At 37.7% G+C, this 24,158-nt stretch overlaps 3 protein-coding genes across 3 annotated transcripts; 2 read left to right on the top strand and 1 right to left on the bottom strand.

Annotated features, from left to right (window-relative positions):
* Window positions 1–3,481: 3,481 nt before the first annotated feature.
* On the top strand, window positions 3,482–4,710 carry LOC103927923. Its single transcript, XM_009336900.2, has 3 exons — window positions 3,482–3,710; window positions 3,864–3,950; window positions 4,058–4,710. Exons 1-3 carry the CDS (start codon window positions 3,482–3,484, stop codon window positions 4,708–4,710), a joined length of 969 nt encoding a protein of 322 aa, XP_009335175.2.
* A 10,006-nt stretch (window positions 4,711–14,716) lies between these two features.
* LOC103927924 (LRR receptor-like serine/threonine-protein kinase RGI5) lies at window positions 14,717–18,447 on the top strand. Its single transcript, XM_009336901.2, is given in 3 exon segments — window positions 14,717–16,266; window positions 16,269–17,792; window positions 17,902–18,447. Coding segments are annotated over 3 exon segments (3,222 nt in total). The 5' UTR covers window positions 14,717–14,951; the 3' UTR covers window positions 18,285–18,447.
* A 2,440-nt stretch (window positions 18,448–20,887) lies between these two features.
* On the bottom strand, window positions 20,888–23,832 carry LOC103927906 (embryogenesis-like protein). The gene is made up of 2 exons (XM_009336881.3): window positions 23,197–23,832; window positions 20,888–21,172 (listed from the first exon to the last, which is right to left on the bottom strand). The coding sequence occupies exon 1, from the start codon at window positions 23,729–23,731 to the stop codon at window positions 23,204–23,206; it is 528 nt and encodes a 175-aa protein (XP_009335156.1). The 5' UTR covers window positions 23,732–23,832; the 3' UTR covers window positions 20,888–21,172; window positions 23,197–23,203.
* Between the last annotated feature and the right edge of the window lie 326 nt (window positions 23,833–24,158).

The following is a 24,158-nucleotide window of genomic DNA, read 5'->3' as shown; positions in this document are numbered from 1 at the left end:
CTTGAAGAAAGAATGTGAAAAAAAATCTCGTTTGAATGTCCCTTTAGATGATATCAACCCTAAAAAAACGTATTTATGCAAAGAAATGTTATTTGACCCAAAAAGTCATCAAATTGTATTGACCCAGAACAGGATTCCAGTAAAATGTCTCTTAAATTTGAGCTTAATTTGTTCGTCTCAGTGTAAAGTTAAGGGCCCTTACCAACCCTAGCGACCCTAAACCCAATTTCAGAGATTAATTTATTTTCTGCATCAGGCACTCACAGACATATTAGGGATCAGGATTCTCTCCTAAGTAAAAGCTGAGGATCCTCTTGATCAAGTTCATCAGATCGTTGAAATTTTATCCAACGGTTACAATTATTATAACTTTTAAAGGGCTCCTTTGTTTGTAGTCTTTGGATAAAATTTCAACGGTTTGATAAGCTTGGTCAGAAAGATCCTCATCCTTTACTCAGGAGATGATCCTGATCCACATATTAGGATTCGGTAATAATTAGTCTGCGGCCCATTTTGTCTTCTTCATGTTTTATTTATTTATTTTTCGATTCCATATATATGGACGATTTTCCATTTGATTTAAAGTGAAGTATCCCTACAGAGATGAGGTTGTCATGCCCTACCTAAATACTAAATAGGATTTGGGGGCTCAATGAATTAAATTTTATAATTAACAACAAATTTTAAGCCAAGAAATCTACTCAAAGTCACCCCCTCTCCATGAATTAAATTTTATAATTAACAACACCCTCAAGTGTGATAATGAGACAAGCTTATTTTGGCAGGTCAGGGAGCTGAATTTGTCTATCATGTCTCTCATAGTCAATCATTATTGGATAAACATACAGAATCAATGGCGAAGATATGTAAGGGCAAGGAGTGGCAGCTGTCACTTCCCTCGTTGGAACACGACTGGAGCGCTGGTTCAACCCCTCCTTGACAGAAAATCCAACTAGTTCTACTGCTGTGCAGCAGAGCTGAGTTGATTTTTTTTTTTTTTTTTTTTTTTTTTTTTGTAACATCCAGGGCAAAACGACGTCGTTTTGATCCTGGTAAAAAAATTAAAAAAAAAAAAAACGAAATGGTGCCATTTCATATATGTTGGAAAAAAAAAAAAAAAATTAGGGGACTGCGTGTCCCCTGTTCCCTTCAGTCTCTCCCTGTATCCTTTTCTTTTTCAATCTCCAATCAGAGCAAAGGTGTAGTAGCGCTCCCCCCAATTCCCAGCAACAAATGGAACGGAAATTCCTAGCACCGTTTGGCCTTTTGCTGCCACGCCAGCCGCCAGCCACTCCAGCAACCAGCTTCCAGCCTTCAAAGCCACTTTTTACGTAAAAAATTTTAAATCCTAAATTTATAATCCCTAACCCTAATTAATTATTTAAAACGAATTTTTTTTTAATTGGTATAGATCATATGGTAATGCACTAATATGGTCATTGGTTATTGATTATTGATATGATTCTATGATTATTGATATGAAATTATGAAATTATTTTCTAGGGTAAAAATTAAAATTATTGATTATTGATTAATTAATTGAATTATTACATAATGTATACAATTATATTTTTATATGTTGAATAATTTGTATGCATATTGGTATTGCTTAATTGAATTGTTGGTTGGATTAGTTATTATGCACATTAGTATAGTCTACTCTTGGATTATGAGTCTAAGAATTTTTTTTTCTTTCCATTTTACAGTTACGTAATGGAACAATCTATAACAACCAATGCTTAAATCCTTCTTCAAACATTTCGTGTCACATCTTGGCTCGGGCCCCCACCACATCCCTGACTCGATTCTACCGTAGCACGATATTGGCTGCTTTGAGCCCCGATCACGCCCTCACGGCTTTGTTTCTGGGAACTCACGCGAGCAGAACTTCCTAGTGGGTCACCTATCCTGGGAATGCTCTGGCCCTGTACTCGCTTAACTTCGGAGTTCGATAGAACCTGAAGCCAATAAGCTCCTAAAAGGCCTCGTGCTAGGTAGATATGGGAATATAAATATAAGGCTTACAGGATCCACTTCCCTGGGTGATGTGGGAAGTTACAATCCACCCCCTTTAGGGGCCCGACGTCCTCGTTAGCACACTTCCGGCCAGGGATTGACTCTGATACCAAATTGTCACATCTTGGCCCGGGCCCCCACCACATCCTGGGCTCGAATCCACCTGTAGCACGATATTGTTCGCTTTGGACCTCGACCACGTCCTCATTGTTTTGTTTCTGGGAACTCACGCGAGTAGAACTTCCCAGTAGGTCACCCATCATGGGAATGCTCTGGCCCCGTACTCACTTAACTTCGGAGTTCTGATGGAACCCGAAGCCAATGAGCTCTTAAAAAGTCTCGTGTTAGGTAGAGATGGGAATATACATATAAGGCTTACAGGATCCACTCCCCTGGGCAATGTGGGATGTTACATTTCGGGTAGTCCTTCTCCTTCAAATATTCCAAGTAGTCCTCCTCCTCCTTCAAATATTCCAAGAAGTCATTCTTCGAATATTCCGAGTAGTTTGCAACAAAATGAGGCCCAGTTGGATGAAATATTGGGTAATCTTCCTGTAAACCCTAGACATAGATGTCGAATATGCTTGATTATCTACCTAATTATCAGGAAGCAATTCGTAAGCACTATCTCCAAAATGATCCTTGTCAACCCAACGACCACATCATGCTAAGAAAAGTTAGCAACAATCGATGTTTTGTCATCTGTTGGCTTGATAAGTTTAAGTGGTTGGAGTATAGTATATCAAAAGATGCTGCATTTTGCCGTTATTACTATCTTTTCAAATGTGATTTTGATCAAACGGGTAATACAGGAAGTGATGTCTTCACTAAGAAAGAGTTTATAAATTGGAAGAAAAACCAGAAAATCTTCGAGTCTATGAGGGAGGGATTGAAAGTCTTTATAATAAAGCTCTACAACAAGCTAGAGATTTGATGACACAAAAACAACACATTGAAACATTTGTGATTAAGCAAACTTATGAAGCTCGCATTAATTATCATACTTTATTGAGTGCCTCACTTGAGTGCACAGGATGGTTGTTGGGACAAGGTTTGCCTTTTCGTGGCCACGATGAATCGTTGAAATCAAGCAATAGGGGTAATTATTTTGAGCTTATACAATTTCTTTCCAAGCATAATGAGCAAGTTAGGAAGGTTGTGTTTGAGAATGCTCCCAAGAATCTTAAGTATACTTCTTCCGATATTCAAAAATATCTTGTCCATGCTTGTGCCATTGAAACTATAGATGCAATCACTAAAGATATGGAAGATGTATTTTTTTTCTTTTTTGGTTGATGGAGCACGTGATGTTTCAACTAAAGAGCAAATGGCGGTGGTATTACGTTATGTGAACAAAAAATGAGAAGCAATTGAAAGGTTTTTGGGTGTGCAACATGTCTCCTCTACAACTAGTAGCTCACTTGAAGAGGCTATTGAGAGATTCTTTGTTACAACAAATTTGAGTATGTCCAAGTTACGGGGACAAGGGTATGATGGAGCTAGTAATATGAAAGGTGAGCTAAATGGCCTTAAAACAAAGATTTTGAACAAGTTTAATGCTAGTATTTTGGTCAATAGTAGTATTTTGGTCAATACTATTGCAAAGGGAATTGAGGGTGTCGCAAAGAGAATTGAGGGTGTCACCATTTTCTTCAACAATGCTAGTATTTTGGTCAATACTATTGGATCATCATGTAAGCATCGTGATGCATTTAGAGAGAAATAACTAGAACGAATTAAGAAAGCTCTTGATATTGGTGATCTTGAAATGGATAGAGGGTTGAATCAAGAGAGTAGTCTCATGCGTTCTTGTGATACACTTTGGAACTCACATTATGGTACTATAGTTAGTATTATTATCATGTTTGAAGCTGTGGTGGAAGGGCTTCAATGGATTAAAGATGACACCAACCAAGACAATTTCGGTGAAGCAAGTAAGTTATTCCATGAATACAAACTTTTGATTTTGTGTTTCGCCTTTTTTTGATAAGACTCATATTGGGAATTACAAATGAGTTATCAAAAGCATTACAAAAAAAAGATCAAGATATTGTGAATGCGAAGGCGTTAGTGGAAGTATGCAAGCAAAGACTACAATCATTGAGAGATGATGACTTTGGGGACTTGCCTGATGATGTACAAAAGTTTTGTGAAGAGCATGATACTGTCGTTCCTAACATGGAGGATTTGCATTTTGTACCCAGAAAATTAAAGCGTAAAGCTCCAAGATTCACAAACTTCCATTACTACTGTGTGGATCTCTATTTTCAAGTCCTTGACATGCAATTAAAGGAATTGAATGATCACTTCAATGAGGTAAATACCGAGTTGCTTCTTTGTATGGCGTGTTTGAATCCGGTGAATAATTTTGCATCTTTTGACAAAGAAAAAATTGTTCGTTTAGCCCAACTTGATCCTCAAGATTTTGATCGTATGGACCTCATGAATCTTCCAATTCAACTTCACAATTATATTCACGATATGAAGATGCATAGTGAGTTTTCATCATTGAGAGGAATTGGTGATCTTGCAAAGAAGTTGGTGAAGACCGGGAGGTGTGCAAGCTATATGTTAGTGTATAAGCTTCTTACGTTGGCTTTGGTGTTACTGGTTGCAACCGCTTCAGTGGAGAAAGCTTTTTCTGCTATAAAGATTGTGAAAACACCATTGCGTAACAAAATGGGAGATCAATGATTGAGTGATAGCATGCATGTTTACATTGAGAGATATGTATTTGCTTTTATTGATAATGAGCCTATTATGCGATGTTTGCATGATATGAAATCTCGCCGGTAACAATTGTAATTTGTTTATATTGATAAATTATGGAAGACATTACTATATAAAAGAATTTGGTTGTTGCTATTCTTTTGAACCTTGCACTCTTTTAACTTCGCCCCTCCCCCCATCAATTCATGGCTTCGCCACTGGGCGGGATAGCGTGGAGTTCTAACCAACCACTTAGGGAGCATCTTGCATGCCTTAACGAATCATTCACCACCCATGTCTGCCACTATATAAAGGCATTTTCATTTCCATTAAAAAAAAAAAAAAAAAAAGAGGTAATCGTTCATTAGCTAAGAAACCCATAGCTTGTGATTCATTCTCCTATATTAAGTCTAACTTACGCATAGGTGGGCTTTTGGCTTACATTACACTATTATGACAAAGTCTTACCTGTCTTTTTATTCTTGATTATAGAGACACCAGAGCACCATAGTAATTTAAAGCTTGTGTGTAATTCGTTCTTCACACCTACTTCTTGAAATGAAATATATATTTACTTGGATTTTCTACATAGATTAAAAATTAAGGTGTAAAGATTCATATTAAAAGTTTGTTATTATATTATGAGTGATTAAATTTAGGCATGAAAATGATGCGGTTTGCCTACCGGCCGCCACCAACACAATCTGAAAACAGAAAATACAAACATACTAAAGATTGAACTATAACATTGACAGGGCGAGTCAGGAAAAAAAATTGGAATAAAACAAGATGGCATTTGCTAGATAGACATATACTAGATGACATTTCGTGTCCATTATGTGTAAGGTTCATTTTATTCGCATATAGATACCCAAAACGAATTTGACAATGCAAGAAATTTGTTACTCAAGTAAAAATAAAATAACTTTTTTTTTTTTTAACAAACGATATTATCTACACTAAGGAAGGGGAGTAGACTAAGCCACACAATGGACGAGCCATAGTAACGTGGTTCAAATTCGCTTTTAGAGAGAATCAGACCTAAGACATTTTACTTACAAATGAAGAAACATATCACTAGATTGTAGTACTAAGCAGCAATAATAAAACAATTTTAGAATACTGTAAAGTGCAAACCCAGGTCCATGCTTGTAAGCTATACCTCAATCCACTGCCATACATATTGTACTGACTAATACGGAAAAATAAACACTGAACCACCTTTTAGGGGATAAAGCTCGTCATAGTATGTTAATAGAAATTAACTAGCCTCCTCAATAGGTGAGGAGGAGTTCCTCCTCAAAATACGATGTTACCGATTCATGAAATTTCGTGTTTATAAATGAAATCGTTCATACTATAAATTATTTTATAAAAATCATCTTTGTAAAAAATAAATAAAAATGAGATTGTTTAGTCATTAAACTATCTAAAAACAAATGATCGGATACGGTAAAAGCATTACAATCCGTCTATCTATTTGTTACATTTGATTGATTAAATGATCTTATTTTAAACTAAATTTTTGAATAGATGATCTTTACAAAGAATTTAATATGAACAGTTTTGATTTTAAATACAAAGTTATGTAGATCATTAATAAAACATCTTGAGAAGGAATCTTTCCCTCAATTTTAAGCAACCTAAGTTTCCTCATATTAGTATAGACCTCATAGAAATTAAATTTAAATTATTAGTACTATTATCACAAATACTCTACACTAAGCAAAACAACAACACGACAATTTCACTATTAATTATTAGGAACTTTAACGAAAAGCTCTCGGTACTGTTTAGTTTAATGAAAAACCATATTTTTACACTAAAAAGTCAATCCTAGTACTATTCACTTTACCCTTTATTTTGTCATTATTGTTAAAACTCAAAGATTCAAACCCTTTTCATTAGTTTTCCTTTAATTATTCAATTGTGTCGTATTATTTTGACATGGATAATGCTAGAGATCAAACTTTTAAATCAAATTTACAAATCAAATGTTATGTCACCAATAAGAGATAAGCATGTTAACGGACGCTTAATTATTTATCCAATCATCTACGACCACATCATTTGGTTTTGCAAATTTGATTTACCAAATTTGGTCTCCCTAGCATTACCCTTTTGACATGCATTCATTATCTTTTTTTGGGGTAATAATAGGAGACAACATTTTGTAAATCAAATGATGTGGTTGTTGATGATTGGATTATTACTTAAGTGTTGATTAACGTTTTTTTTCCTATTGGTGACAGATTATTTAGTTTGCATATTTGGTTTAAAAATTTGATCTCCTTAACAATATTCTTTCGCAATTCCTCAGAAAGATTATGAGATTCCATCGCTTTATGAGATTCTACCACTAGTGAGACAGACTCATGATAATATATGTTTTTATCTGCAATGTTACATATCATTCAGTAGTAAGAATTTTAAGCAAGATCTAACCCCTGTAAAATATATTAAATTTTTATATTAAAATATAACTGTTGATTTTCGGACTACTCAATGATATGTACTTATAATAGAAGAAATTTTTTGAAATAAGATATATAATTGAAGAGATGTATCGTTTGGACTCTGTGAGTCAAACCCCTCCTACTCAAGTGAGGATCCTCACCGGATCCTCTTTGTGAGGTTCTTGAGGATCCTCAAATCACATCCGTTCATCGTACATCGTACGGTCAAAAATTATTATAATTTTTTTATTTAAAATTAAATATAAACAGTATCTGACGAAAATTGGTCACATGATGTATGAAAAATGGATGTGATTGGAGGATCCGGCAAGAATCCTCTATCCTCCTACTCAAACTTTGATACTATAATATTTTGACCAAAGAAAGGATACTACAATATTGCGTGGTTTTACAATTATTTAAAAAATATAATACGATTAAAATATTGTATATCCAGAGATGTAGCGGCCTTCAACCTCAACCCCTCCTTTTTTCAAATGTTCATTTTGTAGTCCTAAACCACGACAATTTCAATATCTTGCTTGGCAATCAAAATAATGGATGAACTACATAAAACTTCGATGCAATAGTATATATTTTTGGATATCAGTGCATAGCTTGATTATACTTCAAGCTCAAGGAATATGAACCTGCATTCATTAACAATTTAACATCTAAACTACATTATTTTTTCGATTGGAATCTGTATGTGGCAGAAGAGTATTGGTCAATAGACTCAATACTACCAAATACTTGATATTTGAAAAGTTTCAATGTTGTTATTGCCACCAACATGTATACTAAAGTGATGGATTTCGATCACCCGAAATTCTTGTTGCTTAAGTTCAGCAGATATCATGCATGGTGAATAAGCCATCTCTCATCTCCTCATTCCAATTCCCCAAAAATACTAGCTTGAACAAGACGGATTGAAATTCTAATTCAATACATATCCACAAAGTTCTTCCTTGTATTATATACGGGTGATTATGGATCAAAATATGACAAGTAAGATACAAGAATGACTAATAACTTCAAGCCCTCAATATTTCAGCGCTACCATACTGAAATTCTTGTACCTAACAACACTTATCAACTTGCAAAATCGCCCCTTACACTATGGAAATGGTGCATCATGTAAGGTAAAACTCGGATAAGTTATGAAGCTCATGTGAGTGACAGAACAAAATAACATATGTTAAAAAAAATAACATATGTGAATAAACAGTCAATCTATCTTATTTATAAAAATTTCACAATCCTTTTCATAAAATAACTTCCCTCACAAAACTTGATTGAATCAACACAGTCACGCTGCCATCTTTTTATGATTGATCCAGTACTCAATCATCTCTTTCATATTAATAATAAAATAGTAAGGCTAGTATAAATCACAACGTTCTCTATTCCAGATGCACTCATGGAATTTGATACAAGGATACACAAGATACGAAGTAGGATTCCAAACTCACTCAATGGAACCAAACAGAATGCAGGGATCCAGACACACTCACTGGCATCCATATATACAGTATTAGTAGGATTGAATATGCATCCGTGGAATCAGAAAGAAAGGTAACTAGGGATTTAAGATCCACATGAAATCAAAAAGAAAGTATTTCAGAATATTGGTCATCTACTAGCCCTCTCACTTCACAAACCTTTCAAATATACATGTATATATATATATGCATTTCACAAAGCAAATCGATGACTAACATTAAAAACATTTATAAATCGATGTTATATCCACAAAGTATATCAATATGGGAATTTTCGTAAGCAAAATACTTACATAATATTAAAGTCACTTACCTTGAGTCCAAGCTACTACCAATCCTAGGTCGATGATCGAAGCACTAGGTGACACGTCCTGATCCCAATGTCCTAGGGACATCGGGATGGCCGCGTGTTGGCCGACACCCGAAGGTGACGCAAGCCATTTAATGAATGCATAAATTTCACTTGAAGTAGTAATAATATACTAATATATATGTCTTACAAAATACCATAATAATATTCAACTATCAATAATGAATATAATGATAATGCATGACATGTTCAGAGCATACATCGAATTCAAAGTACAAGTGGAAGATGCTATTACAATGAAGTCAAAGCAGAAGGGATGGCACGATGTCACTGGTAAGGGAATGCCTTGTAGCTCAATTCATAATCCTCGTTCCTATGTCCTGAGGGGGCGCAAAACAAACATGAGTGGACCAAGTTGATATATATATATATATATATATATAATATTGAAACAGTTATCAACATACTAACCCCCAAAGTTTTATGAAAACTCAATAGCATAATATGCAATAGGTTTTCCGAAAATCCTAGCATGCCATAAAACCTTTCATAAAACATATCTCGTGTATAGTGTGCTAACTAGTGGTATCAGTATTGCCCGAAGGCATAGAGAACTCTTCATTTAGAACACTTCTTTTAGAACACTTCATTTGCCAAACAGACACCATCCTACGCCAGTCCGAAGCCAATATAAATATCATTTGCCAAACAGGCACCTACCTACGCCCGGCCATAGCCAATAATAGTATCATTTGCCAAACAGGCACCAACCTACGCCCGGCCGAAGCCAATATAAATATCATCTGCCAAACAGGCACCAACCTACACACGGCCGAAGCCAATATAAGTATCATCGCCCTGTAGGCAGAACAGTGACCACTAGATACGCACAAAAACATTGAATATAGTCTTTCCAACATAAGTGCATGTATCTCAAAAGCATATTCATAGCATATAGTCATCCATCATATATACTACAAAGAACATAAGTTCAATAAAATACGGTATACCAAAATATTCTCAGTAAGCATAATATCTCATAAAACATAATCATTAAATCATGTTTTTCATGTATGCATTTCTACTATTAAAACATGCATTTTAGAAGGGGTCCACTTACATATACTCTGTCGTCATAGAGCCGTATGAAATAGGAATGACAAAATCACTGCTAATAATTGCACCTAAGCACATAAAGGGTCCAATTAACAAAAGTATACTCAAACGATTGAATTTGATAAAACGGACATTATAAACGGGTCCAAGACGTCGAAATTAGCCTATGAGGGGTCTTGGATGAAACCCCAAAAAAAGTCAACTTTGACCGATCAAAGTCAAAGTCAACAGGTCCAGGTTGGGTCAAGTCAACCGGGTCTGGGCTTGGGTTGGATCCGGGTCAACGGGTTGGACCTAAAGGGTTTGGGTCCAATGGGTTTTAGGGTTTAAAGGGTATTGGTTTGATCGAGCCAAAGGCCCTAGGTGAATGGCCCAAAGGCCTCAGTCCAAAGGGTTTAGGTTCTAAGGGTTTTGGGTTGGGTTTAAAGCTCATAGGCCAAAGCCCTTTGGTCTTGGGCTAAGGTTTAGCGGGCGAAGGCCCCAAGATTTCCCGACCCAAGGCCTTGGTCATTTAGGGTTTTCTAAATAAATAAAAATAATTAAATAAAATAGGTGGGTTGGGCTTAACGGGCTTGAGGCCCGAGTTCCACTCGGCCCAAAGAGCGTGGGTTCATTAGACTTGGGTCACTCGACCCGTTTCTCATCAAGGAAGAAGGTCGAAACTTCCCGAGCTCTGGTCGCCATTGTTTGGTCACCTTAAGCTACAATCTACCTACGAAATTGAAGGTAGAGGTGAGAGGGAGAAGTTGGTTACCTTAGATTTCTGTGAAATGGACAAAATCGACCGGAATCTGGGTTCGAGTCTGACGGGGTTCGCCGGAGCTAGTTCTCATTTTCGTCGAGCTTCACAGAGATTAGGGAGAGTGTGAGAGAGAGAGTCGACGATGGTGATGGTGGTGGTGTTGTCGACATTGGGATGGTGGTGTGGGTGTGTGTGGGTGTGGGTTTGATTGGGGAGAGATATATGAGAGAGTGCGAGAAAGACATGAGAGTTAGCTAAGGGAGAAAGAAATGAGAGTTGACTCAGGGGAGGGGAAAGAGAGAGATAGGGAGAGGGTTAGGGTGGTGCCAAGTGGCAAACGAAGAGAAGAGGGAAATCTGAAAAGTGGACCGGATTGGGTAGGATAGTGGGGGACCAAATTGTAAATTACAAATACTTTTAGGGGAAAGATGAAATTTCACTAAATTTTGGGGAGGGGTTTTACACTAGGACACGATCAACGCCTATAAAAATACACCAAGTCCTATAAATTACGAGACACCAGAATAATTCAAGGCGCGTTAGCTAGAAAGTCAACCGTCAATCAAAGTGGCCCCACTAGGTCATATCCAAGATTCTCCAAACATAAAGATTTGAACGTCAGATTTTTATTCCATAAGTTCTCATAAGTTTGACAATCAATAAATATCAAGCTCACAAAATTGGACGGCGATCTAACGGTTAGATTGTTGTCAATTATGAAAATCGATCGGCCATACAATTATTTCAAATATTGAATAACCGAACTATTGCATCAAATCTCAACAAACAGACATTAGATATGGGCCTAGAGCATCAAGGACATCTTACTGCCCAATGTCCATATCATCAGTTTTTCCACGGGCCGTCGCATGTGTTATAGCATTAGTGGTTTCAATTCGAATTGCCCAATGTCCAATAATAACTAGGTTAAGGGTCGCTATAGTAATTGCAATGTGAGCATCCAACCAAAAATCAATTAGAACTGGTTGAAGATGCTTAAGATATTTTTAAACCTTTGGCACACAACTACCATCTCCAACGACCTAGTTTTTCTCTTCTTTCATACAAGCAATATTGAGAATTTGATAGATTAAGATTAGAACTCAAGACTTTGTAATGCAAAGGTGAATGGTCTTAACTAACTAAATTACAAATCCTTTGCGTCAAATTTAAGATGGAAAAATGTGATTTTTGTCATAAAATATTTTCTCAATGTGGCATTGCCAATCTTTAGAGCATATCCAATGGGAGATTGGAATGTGCAAATTACATTACTTGTTGGCCAAAGTTATCAAGTAAAAAAAAACTTTCATAGTGGCGAAAAGGTGTTGAGTCCTTATATGACAGCATGAGTTTGAATTCTATCGGTAATTAATCTAGCATATAGTCTAACAAAACTCATTGTTTGACAATTTTTTTTTCCAAGGTGATGTAAAATATCCATGTTGACCCACTCACTGAAATATCAATGCATTGAACTTCAAAAATTGATATTTAAGTTATAACATGTTTTTTCGAAGGCATTATACCTCTTTCATTGTAGATGTTCGTACATCTTAAACTTACTATAAAGATGCTCTTACACACTACTGTTTCTCTATTTCATCAAACTCATGGGACATTACTAAATTGATTGTACTGAAATGGTTTTTTGTGCGAGAGTGAGAGGGAGAGGGTCATTAATGAGATGAATATCTCGTGCGGCTGAATCGTTTACAATACAGTCAAAAACCTAAAGCCCTAAATCGTGCATTGTGCCCGAATAATATATATGTTCAAAAACACTTCTCTCTTTTTCTCTCTCTGTCTCTCTCTCATTCATGTGATCATGTAAATTTTCTTTTGCCCGCGCCACTCCCAAAACAAACCCACCACCTCTCCCTCGATAAACAAATCACAGCCACTCTACTTAATTTCACCCAACCACAGTAATCAGCTGTAAAAAATAGTAAACCCTAATAAAAGTTCCTCTATCTGCACGCTAACCCTAAATCCCGACTCCTCTCAGTCATCCTCCATATAATATCCAGCAAGGTCGCATAGTTTATTATGCAGGAAAAAGACACTGAAATTGGTTGCTTACTTCAAACAAACCCTTTTAACTTTCACAATCTTCCATGCCCTTCTCTGCCTCACTGTAATACTATCATTATAATTCATCAAAGTCTTTTATTTTCTCTTCCCTAGGCAGCAAGCAGTCTCTCCTCCTCACTCTGCCTGCCACCCCCATGCCCTAATAGACTCTGAAACTTTTGATTCTGTCTCGGTCTAAATGCAGTTACTTATCTTACTACTCGAATTATTCTATTTCTATTGGCATCAAAATTGTTTAGTAGTTATCTTATTTTTTAGTAACATCTTAGCAACCATTTTATGGATCATATAATTTCAATGAAAAGCGAGATTCACTTACATAGATACGTCTTAGTTTCATTAAACCAACAAAGTAAATATGATTTAGATAGCCTCATTTCGCAGTTTAGATTAATTTGAACCATTGAATCATTACATGATATATAAAGATAGGCATATTTTGTTGAGAATGAGTTCCACATTGATAAGAGGAGGGACCTTGCATGAGCTTATTAGTAAGTTGGGCTATTCCTCATATAACCAATTGGTTTATGGTGGAGCCTCAACTTTTTTTTCATTGTATTAGAGCAGGTTGTCTCATGTGTAAAGCCAAACGGCACACACGCATCATGTCACCCTGTTGTGTTGTCCAAATGTTAGGCTCGAAAATTCACCACATGTGAGGGGTGTTGTTAAGAATGAGTCTTATATTGATGGGAGAAGAGACCTTGCATAGGCTTATAAGAGATTGAGCTACTCCCCATATTGCCAATTTGTTTTATGGTGGAACCTCAACTTTGTTCATGGTATCAGAACAGGTTGTTCCATGCGTGAAGCCAAAAGGCCACATGCGCTTCACATCATCCCGTTGTGTTGTCCTTGTGTTAGGCTTGAAAATTTGCCACACGTGATGGGAAGTGTTGAGAATGAGTCCCACATTGATGGGAGGAGAGACCTTGCATGGGCTTATAAGTAAGTTAAGCTATTCCTCATATAGCTAATTGATTATGGTGGAATTTTACCCCAATTTAAAGTAAGTGATCCCAATTTTAACATTGTGGTCCTTAAAATAAAGGTTCCAAGCATCTCTTATCACTAAAAAGAATACTATGGACGAGGACTTCCAAATGTTCAATGTAGATATTGTTGAGAAAATATTTCAAACTAAGGACACATTGTTATGTGTAAGTTTAAAATGTATAATAATGCATGATTAATTTGAGATACTGTCATAGTGAGGAAAATGATACAAGCGAGTGTGCCGGAATTGCCCCTAGTGTATTAGGAATGAGGACCCGCCTTGACTCCCCACAAAGGGTAATTGGGCAATCCAATTGATAAGGGGTGCTAAAGCCTTCCCTAGAAGTGTAGGAAATTTAGAATATAAAATCAGTAGTGATACTATATTGCATATAGGGATGGGGATTTCAAAGTCTTGGAAACACAACACAAGCAAACAGAAAAAGAGTAGTAGTCTCCTACCTCCCTTAGACCTCGTATCTCATAGCAACCACAGCCACCACCATCGCCACCACTCCAACCTTGAAACTATTCAAACACACACCAACATTTCTGGTTTTTAATTAGTCCAGAAAGAGTTTTTGAACCATTGTCACCACCACCCCCACCCCCACCCCCACCACCACCACCACAAGAGCACAGGCTGATCAGCCAGGACTAAAATAGAAGAGAAAGAGCACTTTCAGGTGAGATAACATCACACTCCACCATTTTTGCTTTGACCAAAACATTAACTGAACTGTATATAACTGCACTTTAAAGATGTGTGACATAAGCTTTTTTGTTCACATGCATGCCTTCAACTTATTCAACTTCAACACCTTATTGTGAAATTGAAGCATTCTCCCATCTCATTAACCACACAAACTTCCTCCCACATGAATCTTGTTTCCTCCTCTCACTCCTCACACTAAGACTCTCCACCACCACCATCGTCCTTCTTCAACACCACCACCGCAACCACCACCATTTTCAAGCCCTAATTTTCCCCCACAACCACTCAAAAAATGGTCCAAAACACAACCCATTTACTATTTTCCTTCACATTGTTCATTTTCGTAACCTTGACCAAAATCTCACTAATTACCTCTCTGTCCTCTGATGGCGAAGCCCTCCTCTCCCTCCTCCCTGAAAAGCAATATTCTGTGCTTTCCTCATGGGACTCATCAAGTGAAACCCCATGCTCATGGCAAGGGATAACATGCTCTCCCCAAAACAGAGTAATCTCACTCTCTCTCCCCAACATTTTCCTCAACCTCTCCTCCCTCCCTCCGTATCTCTCCTCCCTCTCATATCTCCAGCTCCTCAACCTCTCCTCCACCAACATATCCGGCACCATCCCACCTTCCTTTGGCCAACTCACCCACCTCCGCCTCCTCGACTTGTCCTCCAACTCCCTCACAGGCCCCATTCCACCGGAGCTAGGCAACCTCTCCGCCCTCCAGTTCCTTTTACTCAACTCCAACGGACTCTCAGAGAAAATACCTCAACAACTTGCCAACCTCATTTCCCTCCAAGTGCTTTGTCTCCAAGACAACCTCATCAACGGCTCAATCCCATCTCAGTTGGGCTCTCTGGTTTCCCTCCAACAGTTTCGTATTGGAGGGAATCCGTATATCACCGGCGAAATCCCATCCCAACTAGGCCTGCTCACTAACCTCACAACTTTTGGCGCAGCGGCTACCGCCCTTTCGGGGGTGATCCCATCCACATTTGGGAACTTGATCAACCTCCAAACACTGGCTCTTTATGATACTGAGATATTTGGCTCAATACCTCCGGAACTCGGGCTTTGTTCGGAGCTGAGGGATTTGTATTTGCATATGAACAAGCTCACTGGTTCAATTCCTCCACAGCTGGGGAAACTGCAAAAGCTCACCAGCCTGCTTGTTTGGGGCAATGCATTGTCAGGAGCAATCCCGGCTGAGATTTCAAACTGTTCTTCCCTTGTTATTCTCGATGCTTCTGCCAATGATCTCTCTGGACCAATCCCAACAGACTTGGGGAAGCTGGTGGTTCTCGAACAGCTTCATCTCTCCGATAATTCGCTGACCGGAGCAATTCCATCCCAGCTCAGCAACTGCACCAGCCTCACTGCTCTTCAGCTTGACAAGAATCAGTTGTCAGGTACAATTCCTTGGCAGGTTGGCAATCTCAAACTCTTGCAGAGTTTTTTCTTGTGGGGCAATATTGTATCGGGAACTATACCAGCTTCGTTCAGCAACTGCACTGAGCTCTATGCACTTGATCTCTCAAGAAACAAGCTTACCGGGTCGATCCCAGAAGAGATTTTCAGTTTGAAGAAGCTGAGCAAGCTCTTGCTGTTGGGAATTCTTTGTCGGGCGGGTTGCCACAAAGCGTTGCACATTGTCAATCTCTAGTCAGGTTAAGGCTTGGGGAGAACCGGCTTTCAGGACAGATTCCTAAGGAGATAGGCCAGCTGCAAAACCTCGTGTTCCTCGACTTGTACATGAATCATTTCTCTGGAGGATTGCCGTTTGAGATTGCCAACATCACAGTTCTTGAACTGTTGGATGTGCACAACAACTATATCAGTGGCGAAATCCCGCCTCAGCTTGGGGAGCTTGTGAATTTGGAGCAGCTTGATCTTAGTAGAAACAGCTTTACCGGAGAAATTCCTTGGAGCTTTGGCAACTTAAGTTACTTGAACAAGCTCATTGCCAACAACAATCTACTCACGGGTACGATACCAAAATCTATCCGGAACCTGCAGAAGCTAACTCTGCTGGATTTGAGCTTTAACAGCCTCTCCGGTCCAATCCCACCCGAAATTGGTCGAGTGACAAGCTTGACAATCAGTTTGGACTTGAGCTCCAATAGTTTTACTGGAGAAATCCCAGAGACAATGGCGGATTTGACGCAGTTGCAATCACTGGACCTGTCGCATAATATGCTCTATGGAAAAATTAAGGTTCTTGGTTCTCTAACTAGTCTCACTTCCCTGAATATTTCCTGCAACAACTTTTCGGGTGCCATCCCAGTTACACCATTTTTCAGAACTCTTTCTTTGAATTCATATTCTCAGAATCCACATCTTTGTGAGTCTGTTGATGGGACTACTTGTTCATCAAGTCTAATGCAGAAGAATGGTTTGAAATCCGCAAAAACTGTTGCCTTAATTACTGTAATTCTGGTGTCAGTAACCATAGCAGTTGTTGCCTCATGGGTTCTTGTTGTGCGAAATCATAGATATATGGTAAAGAAATCTTTAGGAGCAATGGCAGCCTCGTCGGGGGCTGAAGATTTCTCGTATCCATGGACTTTCATCCCATTTCAGAAGCTCAATTTCACCATTGATAACATCTTGGATTGTTTGAAGGAGGAGAATGTGATTGGAAAAGGTTGTTCTGGAATCGTCTACAAGGCCGAATTGCATAATGGGGATTTGATTGCGGTGAAAAAACTGTGGAAAACGAAGCAAGAGGAAGAACCGATAGACTCTTTTGCTGCAGAGATTCAAATTCTTGGACACATTCGCCATAGGAACATTGTCAAGCTCCTAGGTTACTGTTCAAATAGAAGCGTCAAGCTGCTTCTTTATAACTACATTCCCAATGGTAATCTGCAGCAGCTATTGCAAGGGAATAGGAACTTGGATTGGGAAACTCGGTACAAGATTGCAATCGGATCAGCTCAAGGTTTAGCATACCTTCATCACGATTGTGTCCCGACAATTCTGCACAGGGATGTCAAGTGTAATAACATACTGCTGGATTCAAAGTATGAGGCCTATCTGGCAGATTTTGGTCTGGCAAAGCTGATGAACTCCCCAACTTACCACCACGCAATGTCGAGAGTAGCTGGCTCTTATGGTTATATTGCCCCAGGTAAAACTAGCTACTTCAGTTTTTCTAATTAGTTGTCACATTGGTTTTATGAGAGTATTTGTGTAACAATCTGTGTTCAACTAATAATCTCAATCTATTACAATCGCAGAGTACGGATACACGATGAACATAACAGAGAAGAGTGATGTCTACAGCTATGGTGTGGTTCTGCTGGAGATCTTAAGTGGGCGTAGCGCTGTTCAGCCACAGATTGGTGACGGGTTACACATTGTTGAATGGGTGAAGAAGAAAATGGGAAGCTTCGAACCAGCAGTATCAATACTAGATACAAAGCTCCAAGGCCTACCGGATCAAATGGTGCAAGAGATGCTGCAAACACTTGGAATAGCAATGTTCTGTGTAAACTCGTCGCCTGCAGAAAGACCAAGCATGAAGGAAGTGGTGGCATTGCTAATGGAGGTTAAGAGCCAGCCTGAAGAATGCGGAAAGACCTCCCAACCCCTAATAAAGCAATCTTCAAACCAGACTTAATTAGTTTTAATCCTTTTTCGAAACATTCCAAGGACAATTAGCGATTAATTTTCTACAACATAAGAGAACAGTATCAGTGAGGGGATTCATGGGTTTGAATGGTGATGGTTTTAGATTTCTTGTACAGTTTTGAGAGGTTAATCTGGTGAAATGCTTCAAATCACACTTCCCCCGCTTTTCTTGCTTTAATTTTTTTTACCATGCTTTCATTCTTGAGGTTATTTCTTCTCTTTACCGACCGAGGAGGGAAATTTAAACTCGAGACACTTTTCAACACTGAAAAAAGAAATACTACGAACTAGAAGTATGCTTATTATGACAGAGAGGTTATGTCATAACATGCATGTTCACTAATTTTTATCAGCCATAAAACCTTATTGACCTTAAATTGAATACATATTCTCAATGTTATGTTGCATAAAGAACAAATTCTCAGCCTCAAGCAATAGGCAAGTAAAAGGGTATTGATTTCCACACCCGTTGTCTCTGAGTACACTCTTTATTTTGTCATGAATTTCTTGCTGATTCTCTCTGTATTTATTCAATCTCTATTGAAAAGAGAGAGTACAAGATAAAAAATGGTGTACCAAGTTCACTTCAGAAAAATGTGTCACATATGGCAAACAATATCAGAAACGTGGGGGAGGCTAGGAAGGAAAGAATGGAAAGCATATTCCCCACATGCTTGCTAGACACAAGATTTGTCCCCCATCTCTCTCCATTTCTTTCCGCTTTGTTTTGCTACTTGTCACTTTGAACGTATTATAATAATTTGATGTTGAACTTGTTATCCATAAAAAATATAAATTAAAAAAAAAATACCATTAAAAAAAAAAAAAGAACTACTAAAACCTCATTGTACTAGCGGATGGTATTTTGTGTTGAAAATATTTGTGGGTTAATAAATGCCCACACAGTAATGTTGACTTGGGAAATGAATGAGGATTGTATTTTCAAATATGTGTGCTATAAATGTCAAGGTGTAATTATTACGCTTGTTTGGAGTTGCTCTATAAATAGAGCGCTCCCTGTGCTATCAAAATACACTGAGAAGAAGAAAATATCAATAACATCAGTATGTATCCCTCCCTCTTTTATTTGTCATCCCATTGTGTTATAGTTACAGTGAGATATTTTAAACCTATTTCGCTCATGTGATATCACCAGTAAAGGTTATCCTTCTAATTTTTGCCTATTTATAACATTTCGAACTTTTTAGAAATGATGGATTGTAAGTTATTAGTAAATATAATACTTAATCAAAATCAACCTTTTCTATGACCAACTTCATTATTATTATTTTTTTGGAAACTGGACCAACTTCAGTATTTAGTTAGATTTATCTTTGATGGTCTTCTAAGTCAAAATCAAATCTTCTAAATCCGGATATTATGGCCAAAAATACAATCCAGAAGAAAAGGTAACGCACAGCAGATTTCAAATGTGTGTACTTCCATAATTTCATCCTTATATTCTTGAACACAGCTTGTGTCTTGCTGTTGGGTTGTGTTGGGGTGGTGATTACTCTCCAATTGAACACAACCCAAACAAAACCGTCAAGTTTGGTGCAAAAGATCCGATGGACTAGATAACTCGCTATATTAATGGTATGTTTAAAGGCCGACTTTTAAATTTTTAAAGATGGAAAATGAATTAGTCATTAATGAAACTGCATTCCTTCAAAACCGTCTAATTTCTTCATTTTGTCTCGAGGGTTTGTTGCTCAAATGTGTGTGCATGTTTACTCGCAAAATAACAATAGATAAACTCATTACACCAAACTTTTGGTTATCAACTCATGCGGAAATTTGTCATTTGGTTGAAATAAGCCCCAAAGTGGATCCAAAAAGAAAACAAATGAAACACTGCCACATCAGTTAGCGTCTCTAGTACTACAATTATTCATCTATATGAAAACGAGAAAATTAAATAAAAGAGAGGAGCCAAACCACAAGCAAAGGAAATCCCTTTTGCAAGAGGCGCATCAAATTCTCATGAGAATCAAACAAAACACTACCTATCTGTTTTCAGGAAGTGCAGTGCATACCACAAACAGTATATCGTCGACAGATAACATGCTTGGTCTTTTGATCTAAAAATCCACCTGAGAACTTTTCATCAGCTCGGTTCAAGCCTCATGGCCAAATGATCACCGCAGAGAAAGCAAGAGCAGTACCTACCACAAGCACTCCAAGGCGTCGACTGTCAACGCCAATAACTGCAGATGGCAAGGTGTACCACTGTCCAAAAGATCATGCTGAGGAAGAGGTATCCATCAACTCAAGCCTCATGGCATGTTTGAAGTGATCAAGGCATCAAATCCATCATTTGCATTCACCTAACAGGATAGAAATCTAAATCTATCATTTGAATCAAACAGCTAATGCTCAGCATTCACTATGATTCAGACAATGAAACTGAAAATCCAATAATAATTTACGTTATAACCACGCTCATCACTAATAACATCTAGAAGATAAAAGATACACATTTGTAGAAGAGCCGCTGTCCCCAAGCGTTTTCCTTCCGTTTAAAACTTATTATTCAACAAATGAACAAGAAATATAAAGAAACATTTACTTAAGATATGGAAAGACATGATATATCGAATGACTTCTTTATTTTTGTCAACTAATTGTAGACATAATGACACACCAAAAATCGTCAAGGTGGAGGAGCAAGGTTACATTCAAATTTCGGTGCCTCCACAAATTGGGAGGCCTCCATACAGTAGTTCCAAGGACTAATCAAGATATCGCCCCATGTCCACCACATGAGAAACTCTGTCCTCTTCTGAAAACCGATTTCTTCGACATACTTGTTCCTAATTGCTTTCTTTCTCCACCTTCTTTTGGTCTCTTCTTTTCTCCACTTGTGGGTCTTAACTTCTGAAAGCAAAGGATAATAAAAAGTTGTATAAACGCTATTTCTAGATATCATATATATTTATCGAGATTTATCTGGTAACACCACAGTTGTTCTGTTTCTAAAGTGATGCAGGACAACAAGAAAATAATATAAATAGAGGATAAGGATAATAGATGACAGGAGAGAATATGGATTCAATAAGGGAAGGAGAAAAGTATATGGGTGGGTGGGAGAGAGAGGGAGAGAGACAAAACAGCATAAACTCTTATCTACATGCTCAAACAAAATGCTTGAAGTCTGAAAACCTATCAAAATAAGGCCTATTGACATTGCCAAATAAACTAAGCACCTGAAATTAATCAAATACTACAAAATAAGTGAGAAAAAGATAAATAAGTTTAAAATCTTAATAAACTAAAACCCTCAGCTTGCGCACCTATGCCCAAAATAACTCCAAATCTCATTAATGCACCGGCCATGTTTGAATCACAAAATGAAAAATAAAACAAAATGGTTTTAGCAAAATTAATCCATTCTAGCAACATCAGTGCATAAAGAGGAATTCCAGTATTCGTATAAAGCAGTGAACAATAATACTTAAGAAATGAGGTGACCCATCTCTAGAAAATTCTTCATAAGAAAATCTTAATCAGCCATTTAGGCTCTTGGTCCTTGGATCATCAATTACTGAGCATGAAAGTTCAAAACTTCACCAAGGCTTCCATTTCCGGTAACTACCAAGCAAATAGGTTTGGAGGAATGGAGAATTCTCTTGTGACTTGGAGGCTAGATTCATAAAGGACATAGTATATTAAAGGAAATCCTATATACTACCTTTGGTTTCTCTAGATTCAATGTTTTCCTTGAATTCATTATTCTTTAAGAATGTGTCTTAGGTTATACGATTTGGTACTTTATTTGACAGAGTTTTCATTTGAAAAAAAAAAAAATCAAGAATAATACCAAATTATCAAGGAAACTATTTCACAAAGGAAGAACAAAGGGAAAAGAAAAAAAGTCATTCACAATCAAAATTCAAGACATGATTTGGAAGAAAATATTATAAAACAAAGGATGAAAACAGAATCACTATCGTCAGGTAATTGCTAGCAGTACGTCAGTCAGGTAACTAGTCTTCTTGTTCTAACATTAGCCCTATCTGTATTATTGTATTTTTCTTTTTGGTAATTTCTGAACAAGAGTATTATAAGTTAAAGTTAAATTTCCTTGTTATATAGTTCGCAAATTGTGTCGAGATGAGACTTTCATTTCTTCCCCAGTTACATGGCAATCAATCAGAGGTTAGTATAAGTAACAGCAGTGCAGAGAAAGGAATTCTAATGCTTGTATTAAGCAGTGAAAAAAGAAAACTTCCAAAATTGGGTGACTCAGTTTTAAGAAAAAGCTTCATAAGAATCTTCATCAGTCATTTAATCTAACTGGAACAGAAAAGTTCAAATTTCAACAAGGCTTCCATTTCTTTGAGGATCGTGACCACCAACCTAAGCAATAACTGGAAGGGAGATACTGGACAGATCATTTCATTTGTTTTGTAATATGACTAACCTTTATGATAATATTGCCTACTGGTGGATCTCATTGCAAGGCCATATCTCATTACAACTCTCGAGTTTTTTCGGGGTCAGAATCTCACACAATTTAAACCCCAAAATATAATAAAAGTCGTATCACAAATGAGTAACATATTTACGAAATTCACATCCGCTTCATTGGTTTCATCTGCATTTTGTATATTTGATAATCACACAAAAAGGAAAGAAATAACTAAGGCATTGTTATACGAATCCTAGAATTTCTGAATGAACAGCAAGACGATTAACAAGAATGCAATTGAATTCATAAACTACAGACAGAGTACACCAATTTCCACAATTATTCAAATATTCATCCCTAATTTCTACTGCCACCAATGCTTTGCCTAAATATTCCTAAAGGGGAATAAAATCGGAAACACCTAAATCAAAGCAATTACCTAAAATTCATTGAAATAAGATAAAAAGGGAAAAGCCCCAAATCCACCAACCTTAAATTCACTCATTCAGCTGTTGAAGCTCAGCCTTCAACTGCTCAATCTTGAGCCCCATCGACCTCTGCAACGCCGCCTTATTGCTCTCCGGCACCTTAGCCAATAGACCCTCATACAATTCCAGCACTTCCTTCACAGAATCTCGAGCGCACTCGGCCTCCTCATCGAAGTAAACAGTCTCTTTGGACTCCATGGCCATCTCTATCTCCTCCCTCGCCTCAGCAAATTTGAGGTTGATCGTGTCCACCACTTGGTTCTGATCGAACTCATCCGACCCGCCGCTGAATTGCCTCACATTCCGGCGAGCTGCGAACTGGGTCGCTGAACTCGAGAGAGCTGGGTGGAGAAAATGGTGGGAATTTTTTGTAGGTTTGTTGAGAAGAATGTCGGGTTTCGGCAACGGAGGTGAGTCGGAAACTCGCTGAGCCGGACTCGTCGAGATTGAGTTGAGGGAGAAGAGCTTCGGCGCAGGGTTGGAAGAGTGGCGGAAGAGCAATTTGCAAAGTGCAATTTGTGAACGTTGATGATTCATTGTTGCTCTCCTCTCCCGACTTGCACAAACAACTAAAACCCCTTCCTCTCAAGACTCTCAACTTAACTAAACCCTATAAACTCTCTCTCTTCTTTTATCCCCGAGTGCACGATATTTGGTACGATTGGGGATAGTGCAGAGATATATTATATTTTAATATGCAATATTTAGCTATTTTTTTTTAACAAATGATATTATTTACATTAAGGATAGGATATGTGTTTAGTCTCATAATGAGCTAACAATAATGTGTTTCAAATTTACCTTTGGCGACCTCTCACTTACAAGTGAAGAGGAATATCACTAGATCGTACTATTAAGTAGCTCCATCATTTACACTTAAGCGATCAGATAAGTAGCTCCGGTAGTTGCATGGTGAAATTAAGGGTCTAGTGGTATATTTTAATATGCTCAATTGAGCCACTTA

Source organism: the organism of the source record quoted next, unplaced genomic scaffold, assembly GCF_019419815.1.
Source record: "Pyrus x bretschneideri cultivar Hongxiangsu unplaced genomic scaffold, Pyrus_bretschneideri_v1 Contig49, whole genome shotgun sequence".
NCBI classification, from domain to species: Eukaryota; Viridiplantae; Streptophyta; class Magnoliopsida; order Rosales; family Rosaceae; genus Pyrus; species Pyrus x bretschneideri.
This window is presented reverse-complemented; position numbering and strand designations above follow the sequence as displayed.